Below are 16,264 nucleotides of genomic sequence, written 5' to 3' on the forward strand. Positions count from 1 at the left end.
TTCGGGAGTGAAGGTAGCAGGGTGTTTTTTGCTTTTTTGTTAAATAGATCTATACTTTGAATCCAACTTCGCTCTTTGTGCTTTATCTGTAGTTAGAATTGGTAACCCGGTCAGGAGCCTCATAGAACCCATAGACAAATAAGAATACTGCACATGGAGAACAGAACACAGCGCAAAGTACTGCAGTAAAACATCAGACTTTTTGTCAACTATTTTTATAGTTCTACTGTCACAGGGTGCTTTTTACAGGCTTTAGAGGGTATTACAAGCTATTACAGATTTGGTCCCGAGACGAGTATCGGGTTATATTTATTTCAATTTCTAGTTATAGTCTGTTTCTGAAAAATACTATTTAAAAAATGTGAAAATATGACTGAAGGTTAAGGTTTAAATTCGTCATTTTTGTCTGGACTGACGATGATCAATTTCTTGGTAGTGCCGGTGTTAATCCACAGGAACCACTCATCGATTTGTTGCTGCTCTGAGGGCAAACTGTGCACACACGTACAGGTAATAACTGTTGAATGCCTTATTATTTTAAAAACAAAATATAACGTAAATACAGAAGTCTATCAGAAAAAATTTGGTTGGTAGCAGTGTTGTGTGTTGCTGTAGAGTGACAGGCGTTTCTCCCCTGTGTGAGGCTGTTGATGCACAGTGTCCCAGCACATGGCAGTGTTGTGTGTTGCTGTAGAGTGACAGGCGTTACCTCCCCTGTGTGAGGCTGTTGATGCAGTGTCCCAGCAGGTGGCAGTGTTGTGTGTTGCTGTAGAGTGACAGGCGTTTCTCCCCTGTGTGAGGCTGTTGATGCACAGTGTCCCAGCACATGGCAGTGTTGTGTGTTGTTGTAGAGTGACAGGCGTTACCTCCCCTGTGTGAGGCTGTTGATGGACAGTGTCCCAGCAGGTGGCAGTGTTGTGTGTTGCTTTAGAGTGACAGGCGTTACCTCCCCTGTGTGAGGCTGTTGATGCACAGTGTCCCAGCAGGTGGCAGTGTTGTGTGATGCTGTAGAGTGACGGGCGTTACCTCCCCTGTGTGAGGCTGTTGATGCAGTGTCCCAGCAGGTGGCAGTGTTGTGTGTTGTTATAAAGTGACAGGCGTTACCTCCCCTGTGTGAGGCTCGTGCAAGCTCCTCACAGCGATAGTACGTTCCCGGAGCTCTCTATACTATCGCTGCCACCAGTCAAAACTCCCCACTGTGAATAGGTGGCCACAACCATGCTTGGAGTTGAACTCGCAACCGAATGACCGTTATGTTTACAAACAAGTGACGACTGTCGTGACGCCGAATACACTTATCGCTGCTAAATACTTTCTTCGTTTGTCAATTTGAATTTCTGTTTCATTAAAACTATCATGTTATTGATACAGTCAGAATGTAAGGGAGAAGTTGGTTGATTTTCCGTTAGTCTGCAATCTCGAACCAATCTGATTATCAAAACAACAAAGTAAATTCATCTGGAAAACATGGTCAGTCGTAAACCTTTTCAAATTGAAATATGATGGCATTCCCAAAGACATAAACAAAAGTATAAACGTTACTACATATGGGGTTGGAGGGTAAATTTCAAGATTCTTGAAATGGCAGCGCCCACACTGGTGGCAGGGATTTTACCGAGAGTGTAACGAAGGTGTCACGCGCTGGGAAGGAGCTTGAGGCTTGTGATGCAGTGTCCCAGCAGGTGGCAGTGTAGCAGTGATGTGGGGAGCGGGAGAAGTTGACCTATTGAAGGAGGGTGTTTTCATCAATATCGATGACATATTTAAGCCATCAGTAGATTTATTATCAAAACTGACATCCACTCCTGATTGGTGAAATTGTATCCCAATGCTTTGCAGGCAGTTGTGACGTCATCGGTTACCATGACACCAGAACCACTAACCTCTCTACAACCAAAGCTGGTTGGCTGTACTTTTAACATTCGTGACAATGGTTATTTCTGTTTACAAACTAATTATGTTCATAAAAAGATTTTGGGTAAAAAAATACAATATCACCTCTGTCAGAATTTTGTACTTTTATCAACAAGTGTTGATATTAAAAGACACGGGCTAGATTTTCTGCACACTGATAGTTGATCAAGCATTGAATATATTAGTTCATATTGACATCTCTCGGCTCTCATTAGTTTCAAAGAATGATCAAGTATAATTAACTGTGACATATCTTTCTGACCAAATGCAGTCAAGGCTCTGACGACCTCAATTCACCAGCCAAACAGTGGGCAAATATACATTTATCAGTTTCTGAGGAGTACTCAGACAAAATATGCAGATGTAAACGTGGTACAGACTTAGATACATTCAGTTGAGAGCCTTCACAAAATGTCATCGGTATAATGGTTGACACATTTCAATTTATGCACTTCGTGTATGTTCTGTGCTTCATGTCCCTTTTCAGTGTAAGTTTCAAAAGGTTCACAATTGTGTTGAAGACCTGAAATCACATTAATGCTTGTAATCAGGTTATTGTAACTGCGGTTTTTCCATATTTAGGAAGAGGAGAAACACTGTCAGAGAGATGGCGGAGTCATCAACACCTGAGGAGATGCTGTCCTCTTCTGAATCATCAGGTAATTCTAAACACATCCAACGTTGTTTTGAATAGATCAAATAAAACAAATAGTAATAGATTATTTTGTCCGTGATGGTCCACGTTAGAACTATTTTGAAGAAGAGACAAGATGCATTATTTTGATAATTTTGCCATTATCTAAGCAGTGTCAGCTTTGTATGTGTACCTGATTTTCATTTGTTTAACCTCAACCAACCAAATAAGAAGGGTTATATCTTGTTTATGCCTGGTACATGTGAAATATTGTTGTTGTTTTCAAGGTGAAGTCCCAGTACACATGCTTGCTCATAACCGTGAGTGTACAGTTTGTTAAGTTGATATTCTGTGTTTCTGTTAATCACTGATACAAAGTAATTATCTGTACGTATCTGTATCGGCCCGTGAAGATCCGTGGTAGAATAGGTCTTCAGCAACCCATGCTTGCCGTAAAAGGCGACTATGCTTGTCGTAAAAGGCGACTAACGGGATAGGGTGGTCAGGCTCGGTGACTTGGTTGATGCATGTTATCGGTCCCAATTGCATGGATCAATGCTCATGTTGTCAATCACTGGATTGTCTGGTCCATACTCGATTATTTACAGACCGCCGTCATATAGCTGGAATATTGCAGAGTGCGGCGTTAAACAACAAACCAAACCAAAACATATCTGTATCAGACTACGGGCTATGTGACCCAACACATCATGCAATTCTGCTAACGTCATTTATGGTTTTAAATGTTGTATGTTGTTCCAGAGCGCATGTAAACCAATTTGTCACTGAAGGAAAGTCACTGTACTCTTTGGAGCCTTTATGAATCTTAATAGATTAACATGTTCATGCTCCATATGTTTCAGTCATTCTATATGTAACTGATTCACGTGTTCTGAGAGTCGAGTTCACAAACTGCCAGTCATGGCCTCATGAGACATCCTGGACCTGTATTCCCACTCCGAACCAACACTACAGAGGCCTGTTTCTAGATAACCCCAAGCTTCGTCCACAGTTGAGTAAGTTGAAGGAGAAACTGGAGTCTCGCGGTGAGCATCTGACCAGCATTCACAGTGGAAGTTTGATATTTGTCTTCGGACATGACACAGAGTTTGAAGCAATTAAACAGGCGGCTAGACTTTCGGAAATAAAAAACGCCATTTTGCTATTTCTTCAAGAGATCAGCTCACAAGTGAAAGACATCAGAATGGAAGCTGACATTCGGGAGTCAAAGAGAACAGCAAAGCGACAGAAACACCAGAAAGGTGATGTACTGTCTTGTCATGTCTCATCAATAAATGTGAAAAATGCATTAATAAATTGTTTGGGTATATATGTCTTCATGAACGTCATATTTTTCCAGAGTGTGGTCAAATCATTACTGGAATGGATGGAGATAGCACAGCAATACACTCCAATGTATCCGGTATACAGAACATCCATGAAATGCGTCAAGGTACAATAAGACCCCTCCCAAAATCTGTATAGATATGTTCCTTCTTATCGTGTGGTTATTTGCACATTTGTACTGCGTAGTTTGTGTGTTAATATGTATTTATGTATTTCCCTTCCTATTAATTTAAATTTCAGGGAATATAAATATCGGTCGTGATCTTTGCAAATATTTTCCATCGTATTGAGTCATTTTTTGCAGATTATGTGTATTTTTATTTCCCTTTCTATCAATATAATTTTTAGGGAATATACATGTTGGTGGAGATGTCTTCTACCTCAGCTATGACGATGGCAAGCATGAAACAATCTGGCACTGCTTACCTCTACCCAACAGACATATCTCTCAAGTCCTCAGGGAGGCATGCAGACAGTTGGGCAGTAGTATCAGAGAGTTCTGTTGTGCTACACTAAGGAGGGTGGCTGGGAAAAGTCTGATATTTTCCTTTGCACATACAACCAGAGAAGATGCAATTGATATGATTGTTAAGCACAAGAGGGTCAAGGAGGTCTTCCTTGACTTCGTGCAGAAATTGGACCCATCAATTAAGGACATCAGGATAGAGGTGGAGTTGCGGGAGCTATGTGTGTCTGAGGAGCAGACAACACAGACAGCAGGTAATAATTGTTCATGTACATGTTCATGTAAATAGCCTAGTGGTTAAAGCGTTCGCTCGTCACGCCGAAGACCCGGGTTCGATTCTCAACATGGGCACAATGTGTGAAGCCCATTTCTGGTGTCCCCTGCCGTGATATGGCTGGAATATTGCTAAAAGCGGCGTAAGAGCTTACGCACTCAATCACTCATGTACATGTACACAGGCAGTATTTCTATAAACTTTGACCTCCACACCACATACGTCTCCTAAAATAGTCTGTTATAGCAATATTCCAGCTATATGACTGTTGAAAAAAAGAGGAAATTGCCTGTCAGAAAAATTACATTGTTGCAATTTGTTTTTCTTGAAATTAAGTCTGACTCACATGTTTTGTTTTCCAGCTGTAGCTGTACAAATATCTAATCGCGATACAAAATCCCCAAATTACATACTGTATTTTTTCTCTCAATTCTGGATATAACATTACAATGCTGTAACACACATGAGGATTAAGTGTTGTGTGAATTTTAGAATATTGAGATAGGTCAGTTCTACATGATAATTTATATTTCCATACTTCTTCCTCGCGAGTAGCTATTTCAATTAATAAATCCACCTTTTTTTCACAGAGAATTCTATGACCCAGCAGCTGTAGTCTATATAACCAACCATGCTTCAAAGGCCCGGGGCGGTCGGGTAGCCTAGTGGTTAAGCTCGTCACGCCGAAGACCCGGGTTCGATTCCTGACATGGGTACAATGTGTGAAGCCCATTTCTGGTGTCCCCCGCTGTGATATGGCTGGAATATTGCTAAAAGCGGCGTAAAACCTCACTCACTCACTCCAAAGGCCCTGATGAGCAATAGTTGCATTTGTCAAAGCCTTGTACAATCCTGGCACAGAAGCTTCAGGAGCTTTCAGCTATTTCAAGATCTACTTTTAAACATCCTTTGACGTACGATTGAACATTCTCCATCTTGGAAAAGTTCAAAGGGCATCATATGAATGATCTTGTTTGATCAAACATTCAAGGCCTCAACAAAACTTTCAAAAATTTAATGGGATACATGTGGAAGACCTTTCCAAATTTGACTCATCAGTGACAAAACTTATGTCTGATGCAATTCCCAATTTTGATTTGTACCACCACATGTTCCCGTGATTTGTCAGGTGAACAATTCACTTGTCTTTGCATGTGTTTGTGATGGGTGCCAGGACATGCTCACCTTTTGGCGAACACCTGGTATCATCACTATTTGAAAGTGATACATATACATACACATGCTGATGAAATGATCAGTCGTACAATCAACGTTATGGAATGGATTGTGTCAGTTCTTTTTCTTTGCATACCTTGAGCAGTTGTCTGTATAGGACCTAATACCTGGAGCCCCACATGTCATTCATGCATGTTACAAATGAATCAATGTACGGGAGTTTGGAGTGGTCCTAGGTAGTGGACAATCTATTGCATCGCCGCCACCTCAGATAACCCCCACCGGTTAAAGTCGCCAACATGCTATGGTCAACTCCACGACCTACTGACAATCAACTAAATCCCTATTTTCAGCCCGGTTGGCTTCAAGGAGATCTCAATTGTATGTTTAATTGATGGATGTGTTTGACGCACAGATTATTTTTGACATCTGTTGCAACCCCATCACATCAGAAGCCCCTGTTTTTCTAAAGGGGAGCTTGAATCTGGGAGTAGAAATAGAGCCGTTTTGAACACTTGGCTTTAGCCACGTTTCATCATCTGTTCCAAACGTCCTGTGTGTCTTGAAGACTGCGTGTCACGTGCTGAAGTAACCACAAAGACAAATTAAATTGAAATTTTTTTCCCTTCCTTAAGTTACGTTTAAACCCCAGTAACAATATTTAGTTGTTAACTAATTCCAAATTAACTAATACAACTAAACTAGCTTAACTTATCCTTAGCCTACTTCTACTATTACAAATGTACTACTACCAGCAATACTAATATCTACTACTGACAATACTATACTAATATTTATAATCTACTTCAATGCTATCACAATACTAATACTAATGTCCTCATAAAAACAAAACTAATACACAATGAATTAATAACAGCGTGTGTTAAGGACAAGGACGCCTCTCAACCACATCCCCAGCAAACGGGCGTCGAGGACACATCCCACTCACATCCCAAGCGGATGCACGCCGAGGACATGTCTCACCCACATCCCAAGCGGATGAAGAAAGGTAATAATGGTGGTTTCCATAACATTTGGGGGCAGTCGGTTAGCCTAGTGGTTAAAGCATTTGCTCGTCGCTCCAAAAACCCAGGTTCGATTCCCGACATGGGTACAATGTGTGGAGCCCATTTTTGTGTCCCCTGGCTGTGATATTGCTGAAATATTGCTAAAAGCGGCGTAAAATCAAACTCACTCCTTGTCTTTAGAAGCAAGGAAACGGATTGTTTATATCTGGACACCAAGAGTCACTCTATCACACTCTGTTTACAACTTTAGTGCATCCGTTGTGAAATAAATATGTGATGATCACAATTAGTATAAATTATCTGAACATATTTGTTGTCTCTAGACTGTTAATAGAATGGAGCTGATGAGATTTGAAGTACATTGACTCACTCCAGTGTTGAAAGTCAGTAGATAGAGGCATGTGAATTGACTCACTCCAGTGTTGACAGTTAGTAGATAGGGCTGACATGTACATTGACTCACTCCAGTGTTGACAGTTAGTAGATAGGGCTGACATGTACATTGACTCACTCCAGTGTTGACAGTTAGTAGATAGGGCTGACATGTACATTGACTCACTCCAGTGTTGACAGTGAGTAGATAGGGCTGACATTTTCATAGACTCACTCCAGTATTGACAGTGAGTAGATAGGGCTGACATGTACATAGACTCAACAATAGTTCTTTCAATATTCAATTACATAAACAACAAATCCGGTATACTTTCTTTTGTCTTTCGTTTGTTTCTGTTGCATGTTTATGTTCCAAAACAAATAACAATCTTTCCAACATTTTAACAAAGAGAAGCAATATATCTCAGCAGTTAGCACAAAGGCAGTGTACAACTTGTTATACATGTATACTTAATTCAAACTTTAGAAATTGGATTCAGGAGGTGCGTGTTTTCTTCTTCTGTATTTAGACACGTGGGGGAAGATGAACAGCAAACTAAATCTAATTTAAGTGATTTGGTAATCACAAAACGTGCATATATGCATACCCCAGGTGTAATACAAGTATATTAAATCTTAATTCATCAGGGAATATTTTAAAGGCAACACATTTGTCGAAAGGCAATAACTTGTCCTGTTATGCCGTTATACACAAAGAAATTCTTTGTCCAAAAAAAATTGCTGTAGATATGCTGTATATATGCTTATAATGAACTAAAATTCATTATAACCGTAGTTTACTGTAATGTTTATGTGCTATATATATTTTTCTAAACAGTTTATTCGCTGTTTCAGCCTTGAGTGCACACTCCGTCGCAGTGGTGACTCAGCATAACACCACTGCCACAGGCTAATTTACATATCACGTGACCGGACTTTTCTCTTGTTTGTAAACAAACGCGCTTTTTCAGAAATCAGTATAGAACGGACTAATGCAAGTATTTGGGGTCGCTTTACATATTGTTTTGCATAATTATATAAATATGCTACTACAGCTGCGACAGTGAGTTGCATGATAAAATATATGTATACCTCAAAGTGACCGTATCGCTAGCTCTCTGTTTGGCTTCGATGACAGCACGTGGAGCCGTACAACCAATGTAAACAAAGGATAACTACGCAGAAACAAGTAGATGTTCACGTTTTAGGATACTTTCTTAATGAACCGTAACCGTTCTTTGACATTTGTTTATGAAAATGTGTAAACTTGTCAAACATGAAACGGATGAAAAGCATATGCAATATCTTGAATGGACTTTGAAAGATGTGACGAATCGTCACATGGCGCTGGCCTGTGGCAGAGGTACTATGCTAGCTGGCTGCCGGCCGCATGGAACTCTGGGTAGGAGAGTGCCTTGAGTGATCCGAGTCAGGATCCAAGCCGGAGTGAGGGGATTTCACTGTCCCCAGAGACAGGACAAGAGTCTGCTTCACAGGATAGGTGGGAGGACACCGCAAGTGGTAGCTCACCCCTAATCCTTAATACAACCTGTCTAACGGGCCGTGCAGAGTTGCGTCCTTTGGGCAAGCCAGAATCCTATGACTGTGGGTTCAAATCCTGGTTCACCCTGATTATGTTTCTAGGTTTGTCAGCACCATACCCGTGCATGTGGATTTCACCGAAGTGGTAAATGTATCAGATATAATGCCCTGATATAACTTGAATACTGTTAAAAGCGGCGTTAAATCCAGCTCACTCACTCACAACCCGTGAAGATCCGGGTTAGAATAGGTCTGAATAGGTCTTCAGCAACCCGTAAAAGGCGACTGTGCTTGTTGTAAGAGGCGTCTATCGGGATCGGCATGTCAGGCTCGCCAACTTGGTTGATGCATGTCATCGATTCCAATTGTGTGACGTATACCAGTGTAATCTTATTATCACTATATTTTTTAAACAGCAATTGTACTGACATTATTATCTTTTAAAGCTCAGTCCAACAAACGTTCACACTCTCCAGTCATACACAGAACAATGTTGCAACTACTGGAAGTCAAAGAAAGATTTGAAACATTAAATACATATTCCAATAACATGAACCATCTGTCGTCATTTCCCTTACTTATATTGTTGTCAGCCATGTTGGAAGTGTTGAATGGTGTATCAATGTTCGTGACACATATCAACACTTTGAGATGTAATCACTGGAGATATATGACAAAGATGTCTGGATGTGTACAGAGTTTACTTTGTGTTACAGTGACCCCATCACAAGCTTGCACAGACCACGGCCTCTATGACGCCAGCGGGAGGGGGGACCAGGAGGAGGTGAGGCTGATCCTGGCTACTGGTCTGGTCAACATCAACTGTCCAGTGGGATTGGGGCGCAGGACACCGATGATGGCGGCAGCATGGTCTGGACACAGAGAAGTGGTGGAGCTCCTTGTGAGTAAAGGAGCCGATGTGTCACTGGTGGACGGTGGTGGTAACAACAGCCTTCACTACGCCTGTTGTGGAGGAGACGCAGAGACGGTGAAGTCTGTCCTGTCTCCGAATGTGGTGGACATTGACGGTAGAGGATGGAGGAGAAGGACACCCATGATGGAGGCAGCGGACAGGGGACACAGAGAAGTGGTGGAGCTCCTTGTGAGTAAAGGAGCCAATGTGTCACTGGTGGACGGTGGAGGTAACAACAGCCTTCACTATGCCTGTTGTGGAGGAGACGTAGAGACGGTGAAGTATGTCCTGTCTCTGAATGTGGTGGACATTGACGGTAGAGGAGAGGTGAGCAGGACACCGGTAATGTGTGCAGCACGTTGGAGAAACAGAGAAGTGGTGGAGTTCCTTGTGAGTAAAGGAGCCAATGTGTCACTGGTGGACAAGATCGGTAACAACATCCTTCACTTGGCCTCTGGTGAAGGAGATGTGGAGACAGTGAAGTTTGTCGTGTCTCTGAACGTGGTGGACATCAACGCCAGGAACAACATTGGGTTGACAGCGGCTGACAGGGCGAGAGACTGGGCGAGACGTCAGCTGCTGGATCTCCTTGTGTCACACGGCGCTCAGTGAAGTCAGTATGCCATTCACGTCATATGGGTTTATATCTCAGGATTTTGGTGAAATTATTTAGGTGAAATAAAACTTGTAAAACATTTTCAGACATTGTGTCATTTGTTGTGTTTGGAACTTAGCATGATCAGGTAAGAAAATTGTTAAATTGTAAATATAGATGATCTGTGATTGGTATGTAAACACCACATCTCCAGATATAATTATGTGTTGATTGTATGTCATAAGTTTATAATTAATGGTGAACAGACTACAAACTGTTTGTTTACATCTCGCTGCACTCTCCTCAGACTGAGCCTAGGTTCGCCTGGCTAACGTGGTGCCAAATGTACAATGACAGTGACGTCACACTGCTGATGACATCACGAGTACTGCTAAGCGGCCTTGGCCACACACCAAAGTGACCGGCTATTTTCTCCGCCGATATCAGTTGGTCACAGGTCAGCACAATGCCATCTTCCCGAGGCAAGGGAGTTAACTGACTATAAAAGTCCAGTTTCCACCCTTGCCGAACTAGGCTGGAATTCCTGGCGTCAATCGTAATAACCAGTTAAGTCCCTTCCGTGGTCTAGTGGTAGAGCGTCTGGCGCTTGGCATCAAGGGTCTAAAACAAGGACTGGTGTGCTCGGAGTCAGTATTCTGTGTTTGAGTGGGATATTCATGTTAAACTGCGGTATGGTGAACTTGCACTATAAATTGGCATCAGCCCGGACTAGTTCAAGCAGCCACGCAAGCACACACACGTCATGCATCAGTCAGTCAGTATCAGTCATTATTAAAGTGAAACACAACACTAGCCTCTGAGAAAATGGCATCACAAGTCAGTTTCTCGTGTGTCAGTCCTGTGCATTAATGACTGCCGTGCAACGTTGATACATGGAATGGATGAGGCTGTTGATGAAGGCCATGGGAACTTGAGCCCACACTCTGACGAACGCCTGAAGCAGTTCACCTGCAGTTGTCGGCCTTGGTCGGACGTCATTCAGCCGTCTTTGAATCTCGCCCCACAGGTGCTCAGTGGTATATATTGGGGACGGGTGTTATCATGCTGAAACTCGTGGTTACGGCGACGTGCGAAATGAGGCATGGCGTGTGGTCTCAAGACTTGATCAATGTACCGGGCTGCTGTGACACCATTGCCTCTCCCTGGACCGATGTTCTGGAAGACCACAGAGACGATCCTCTGTGCAAGACCAATTCCACCCCACACCATGATGCTCGGACCACCCCACGAGTCTCTCTCCATAACACAAGCATCCAAATACTGGTGCTGTGTTGCCCGTTTGAAGACGGTACCGGCGATGTCGTGATGTCAGAATGGGTCCTCGATGTGGCCTGTGACAGTGGAGGTGGCTGCTCGTCAATCGCCGACGTACGGTGTCCGCACTAATGTGTCGCTGGTGTGTGCCCATGGTCTGTCGAGCATTTTCCACAGCAGTAACAAAGCGATTTTGTCGCACAATCTATCGATCCTGACGTCGGGTGTTGACCCTTGGTCTTCCACTACGTGGTCGGTCATCTGTGGTGTTGGTGGTCTGGCACCGTTGCTGGAGCCTGTATATGGTCCTGACGTAGACTTGAAATGCATTGTCCAGCCTGCCATCGTCCAAGGGTTTGGCGTCGCTGATTTCTTGTCAATCTTGGTAGCAATTCATCAACGAATGAATGTTATCCGATCTGGGTGGATGTTTATAGGGCAAGAAATGGGGGAACCGAGTGCATTTCAATTTGCACAGAACTCACGTGCATCGGGTTACCATAGCCGTTGTCGTAATGCGTTTGGGCGATCGGTTTTATTGTCATCTGCTTTGTATTTTTATCATCAAATATCATTTTCCCGGACAAAATAACGTTAAATTTTAGAAACTTTGACAAAAATTACCCAAATATTTAAATGACATCTTTTCATGCAATGTTACTTGGGGTGACGTTTCTTTTGCGGTTCAGTATGTAACGGATTTTAGAAATTCCAGGTAAAAATGTAGAATGTTCAAATAGCTACTTTTATGTATACATGTATATATTTACAAAAGCGGATACAGATTTACACAATGCATAAAGAAACATGAAGTTAGTGTTACATCATCACATGAAAAACAGGTGCCGCACTGAAGTCACCCAGTAAAGATACTTTTAGGCGATGTAGGGTCACAGTTTGGCTCGTCCCTCCTTTTTGACAGGTCAATGGGTTAGTGAAAGTTATATATATTACTCAAAACAGGTCACAAAGGGTCAAACGAATATTCCTGCATGACCTTTACTTTGACATACAAAACAAAAAAAATAGAATTTCTGATCGCAAATCCGGTTGGAATGGGTTCAGTTTGCCTGACGTGTCTGATGGACAGCATGCCCCAGTGGTCTGTTGACGAGCACGAGGTGGTTAACTCGATATTGACATAGTGATCGTGTGTAACAAAGTTCTGTTTGACCCCTCAGTGCTGACGTATTGTCTGAGACTTTTATGACTTGTGTCAAGTGTTGATTTGCATGCTTCTGGTACTCACAACTTACCAAACTGTATTACAATAAATTTAAAATATTTGGAATTTTGTTTTATATTGAAATATCACATTCAGTTACCCTTAAAAGTAGTCTTCCAGAACGCAGGTGTTGTGATTATAGGGGTTAAGCTGTAAGTAAGGAGCAGTCCTTGTGAGCTCTCTTTGAAAAATGACGCAATTTGGAATACGTTTGTTTTTTATTTTTTTTGTTTGTTTGTTGTTTCACGCCGCACTCAGCAATATTCCAGCTATATATGGCGGTTTTGGAATACTTATTTTGATAGAAGTAATTTGGAAAATATCAAATAATTTACCCGGACGTTTAAAAATAATTTTTGCTTAGAATTATGGGGGCTAATACAGGGATTTGATCTCACATCAACGAATCCTGGAATTGTTAAGGGACGCAACTCTTAATAGGCTGTGCCCACAATGGTCTCGTCGAGGCTTGTAAAATATGTCAAAATATGAAACAAGTAACAGTTATGCTGTGGCTTTGGTATGCTAAGACGGTTCTTAATCCTCCGCGTCAAGCTGATGGGCACGCGCTCAGCGGTTTTAATTGTGATCTGTATCCCCGTCGAGAGGATTAGGTCGTATGACCAGCGGGCAGACATAACTGACCACACCGAGCCCGCCCACTGCCTTGACCATACGGGATGACCTGTAGGCGTAGACACCATCACGACCTTTCACAGCAACGGGGGTCGATTTAGGTAGATATATAAATGACGAAAAAATATATAACGGCATTCAAAGCTGTTCACGGGATCTACACTGACAATGAACAAAGCAATAATTGTGGCTCTTCTGCTGACTGGTAGGTGTTTTGTTTTCACTGTAAATTCTGATCTAGTTATATGATATACCCCAGCTTAAGCACTGCTGGATTTACAATTCTACCTTTGTTGGTAATCGAACCCGGTCGATGTGGACGCTTTAACCAGTTACCCAAACCAGTCCTGTATTGTATGTTATGTTATGCCGTGGAAGAACATAGAGAGAGTATTTGTGTGTCGTCAATATCATGTTCATGTCCTCTCGTGACCTGACAGTTATTTCATGAGTGAAAACGAGATGAGATAAACATGTTAGTTTACAAGAAAATGCAAATGTTCCATATATTTTTTATGTTTTTTCTCACTGACCCTCATGATTTTACGGAGACCGCCTCCGTGGTCTAGTGGTAGAGCGTCCGCCCGGAGAGTGGAAGGTCCGGGGTTCGATCCCCGACCGCGTCATACCAAAAGACGTTAAAAGTTGGTACTTGTTGTTACCCTGTCTGGCGCACGGCATTAAGGGGCTAAAACAAGGACTGGTCCTCGCGACGTGTAGTTTTCATACGTTGAGGTTGGCTAGGGAGGAACGGGTGGCCCAGTCGTCTACTGCACTCAAATCGCTGTGCAGACTTTCATCACTATGAAACCTATGATCGTGGGTTCGAATTCTAGTTCACCCCAATTGTGTTTCTAGGTCTGTCAGCACCCTTGCCACTACTTGTGGATTTAACCAATTTGGCAAACGTCTGAGACCTGCATCACTTCGGGCTTTCCTCTCACATTAAGCCGACACTCAATGATATAACTGGGATCCTGTTCAAATTGGCGTCAAAACCAATTCACTAACTCACTCTTCATGCTAAGCTGACATTCTGTGAGTGATATAACTATTGTTGAAAGCGGCGTTACACCAAATTCACTCACTCATACACGCAACTAATCCCCTCCTGTATTTCAGCCTTAGTGGCACTGGTCTACTCTCACCATCATCATCACCATCACCGCCGTCACAGGCATCATCACCACCATCACCACCACCGTCATCACAGACACCATCGCCACAGACACGGTCACGGACATCATCATCATCACCACGGCAGCAGCAGCAGCAGCAGCGGTGGTAGCAGCAGTAGCAGCAGCGAGAGCGAGAGCGAGAGCTCCAGCAGCAGCGAGGAGATCATCGTCCACCACCATCACTCCTCCGGCGGTGGGTCTTCCGGTTCCTCAGAGTCCAGCGGATGCTCCAGCTGTGGAGGGTCTTCTGAGTCTTCCGAGTCTTCATCCGAGGACTACCCTATCCCAATCCCTGTGCCCATCCCCCACGGCGGCGGCGGCAGTCACAGCCACACCAACTACCTCCCCATCGTCCTCACTACAGGCGGAAAATAAGTAAGTTATCTGTATCATAGATCTCGAATATCTAAACGTCCAGTTAGGGGTACCATAGTGGTTTGTTTCTTGCTTAACGCCGCACCATTTAGCAATATTCCAGCTGTATGACGGCAGTCTGAAAATAATAGAGTCTTGACCAAACAATCCAGTGATTGACATCAGCATCGGTCTAAGCCACTGGGATACGATGACATGCATCAATCAATGTCTCTAACGGAAACGTGGAGTGCTGAAGATCAATTCTAACCCGGATCTGCACGAGGTGAAATAGATGTTTAAGAATTTGCTCGTCATACCTTATTCAGTTTCGACCCAAAACATCTTCACAATATGTGGAACACATCTGCGTCCCTGGCCGAGATACTACTGTAATCCTATGTTCGTTATATCCGAAGTAACTTTAGTAACTAGTTCGAGGGGAGTGGAGTTCGGTTCGCCATAAGCGGCTATTCCCTACATTGTACATTGTACCGTACTCGACGTATCAAGGACCTGCTCTCGATTGTCCCCACTCACTCACACTATGGTCCCCCTGATTCAGTTGGGGGTACGGCTTACTCGTCGTCTAATGCTCCGCATCTTGTCCAGAGTTGCATCCCTTAGTCCTGCCATGATTCAATGGCCACGGGTTCGAATTCCAGATTCACCCTGATTATCATTCTTGGTCTTGGTGTCACCAGTATGGGTTTTGTCAAAGGAGCATAACTGTACTACTTCCCTTAAGTATATTCTATTCCATATAAAGGTGACATATCGTTGTGTAACCGAAAGTTCACTCACTTTTCGGCCTCGACTCTCTGTTTCAGTTTCTGTTTGACGATCCTGGCTGATACCGTCAGAACAACGTCACAGAGGTGTGCCTGATCACTGTCCTACGAAGTCTATGTTATTGATGATGTCGGTCATGGCGTCAACAAGTTGTTATGGTTGAAATAAAGAAGAAATATAAAAATTATTATGTTTCAATTTATATTTTACATTACGCGTTACAGAAATGTTTATAATTTTGATCCTTTCCATGTAAATTTAAAACGCCGGAAAATAACGAGTATTCGACGAGACAGAATACACTGGGCTTGAAAGGCGAAACGGCGAAAATTATATTAATTGATCACTGAAAATCAGTGATGAGACCAGATGTTCTTAAAATGGGGAGCCGGTCCTGCCAAACCGGTAGCACCTGACACAAACACATATAGCATTTAAAATGTAATTGTTTGTTTGTTGCCCGACGCTGCACAGCCGTACTCCCGCCATGCGACGGCGGCATGTAAACAAATCAACCGATTGTGTTGAAACTAGAAACGATAT

General features: G+C 42.8%; 3 protein-coding genes across 5 annotated transcripts; all 3 read left to right on the forward strand.

Moving 5' to 3' along the window:
- Window positions 1-449: 449 nt before the first annotated feature.
- On the forward strand, window positions 450-4,687 carry LOC124149273. The gene is made up of 6 exons (XM_048394151.1): window positions 450-510; window positions 2,497-2,573; window positions 2,836-2,868; window positions 3,412-3,810; window positions 3,909-4,001; window positions 4,244-4,687. The coding sequence occupies exons 2-6, from the start codon at window positions 2,522-2,524 to the stop codon at window positions 4,648-4,650; spliced, it is 984 nt and encodes a 327-aa protein (XP_048250108.1). The 5' UTR covers window positions 450-510; window positions 2,497-2,521; the 3' UTR covers window positions 4,651-4,687.
- Window positions 4,688-5,848: 1,161 nt separating this feature from the next.
- Window positions 5,849-10,363, forward strand: LOC125378586 (ankyrin repeat domain-containing protein 17-like). 3 transcript variants are annotated; one of them, XM_048394147.1, is made up of 3 exons: window positions 5,849-6,820; window positions 8,625-8,708; window positions 9,470-10,363. In XM_048394147.1, the coding sequence occupies exons 1-3, from the start codon at window positions 6,772-6,774 to the stop codon at window positions 10,276-10,278; spliced, it is 942 nt and encodes a 313-aa protein (XP_048250104.1). In that variant the 5' UTR covers window positions 5,849-6,771; the 3' UTR covers window positions 10,279-10,363. The 3 variants fall into 3 exon arrangements, with proteins under 3 accessions (XP_048250104.1, XP_048250105.1, XP_048250106.1); XM_048394148.1 differs by having other exon boundaries at window positions 5,850-6,820; window positions 8,625-8,671; window positions 9,466-10,363; XM_048394149.1 differs by lacking the exon at window positions 8,625-8,708 and having other exon boundaries at window positions 5,851-6,820.
- Window positions 10,364-12,060: 1,697 nt separating this feature from the next.
- Window positions 12,061-15,894, forward strand: LOC125378587 (SKI/DACH domain-containing protein 1-like). The gene is made up of 3 exons (XM_048394152.1): window positions 12,061-13,602; window positions 14,520-14,950; window positions 15,760-15,894. The coding sequence occupies exons 1-2, from the start codon at window positions 13,566-13,568 to the stop codon at window positions 14,948-14,950; spliced, it is 468 nt and encodes a 155-aa protein (XP_048250109.1). The 5' UTR covers window positions 12,061-13,565; the 3' UTR covers window positions 15,760-15,894.
- Window positions 15,895-16,264: the final 370 nt, after the last annotated feature.

Source organism: Haliotis rufescens, unplaced genomic scaffold (assembly GCF_023055435.1).
Source record: "Haliotis rufescens isolate VD_foot unplaced genomic scaffold, xgHalRufe1.0.p SCAF_13, whole genome shotgun sequence".
Classification (NCBI taxonomy): Eukaryota; Metazoa; Mollusca; class Gastropoda; order Lepetellida; family Haliotidae; genus Haliotis; species Haliotis rufescens.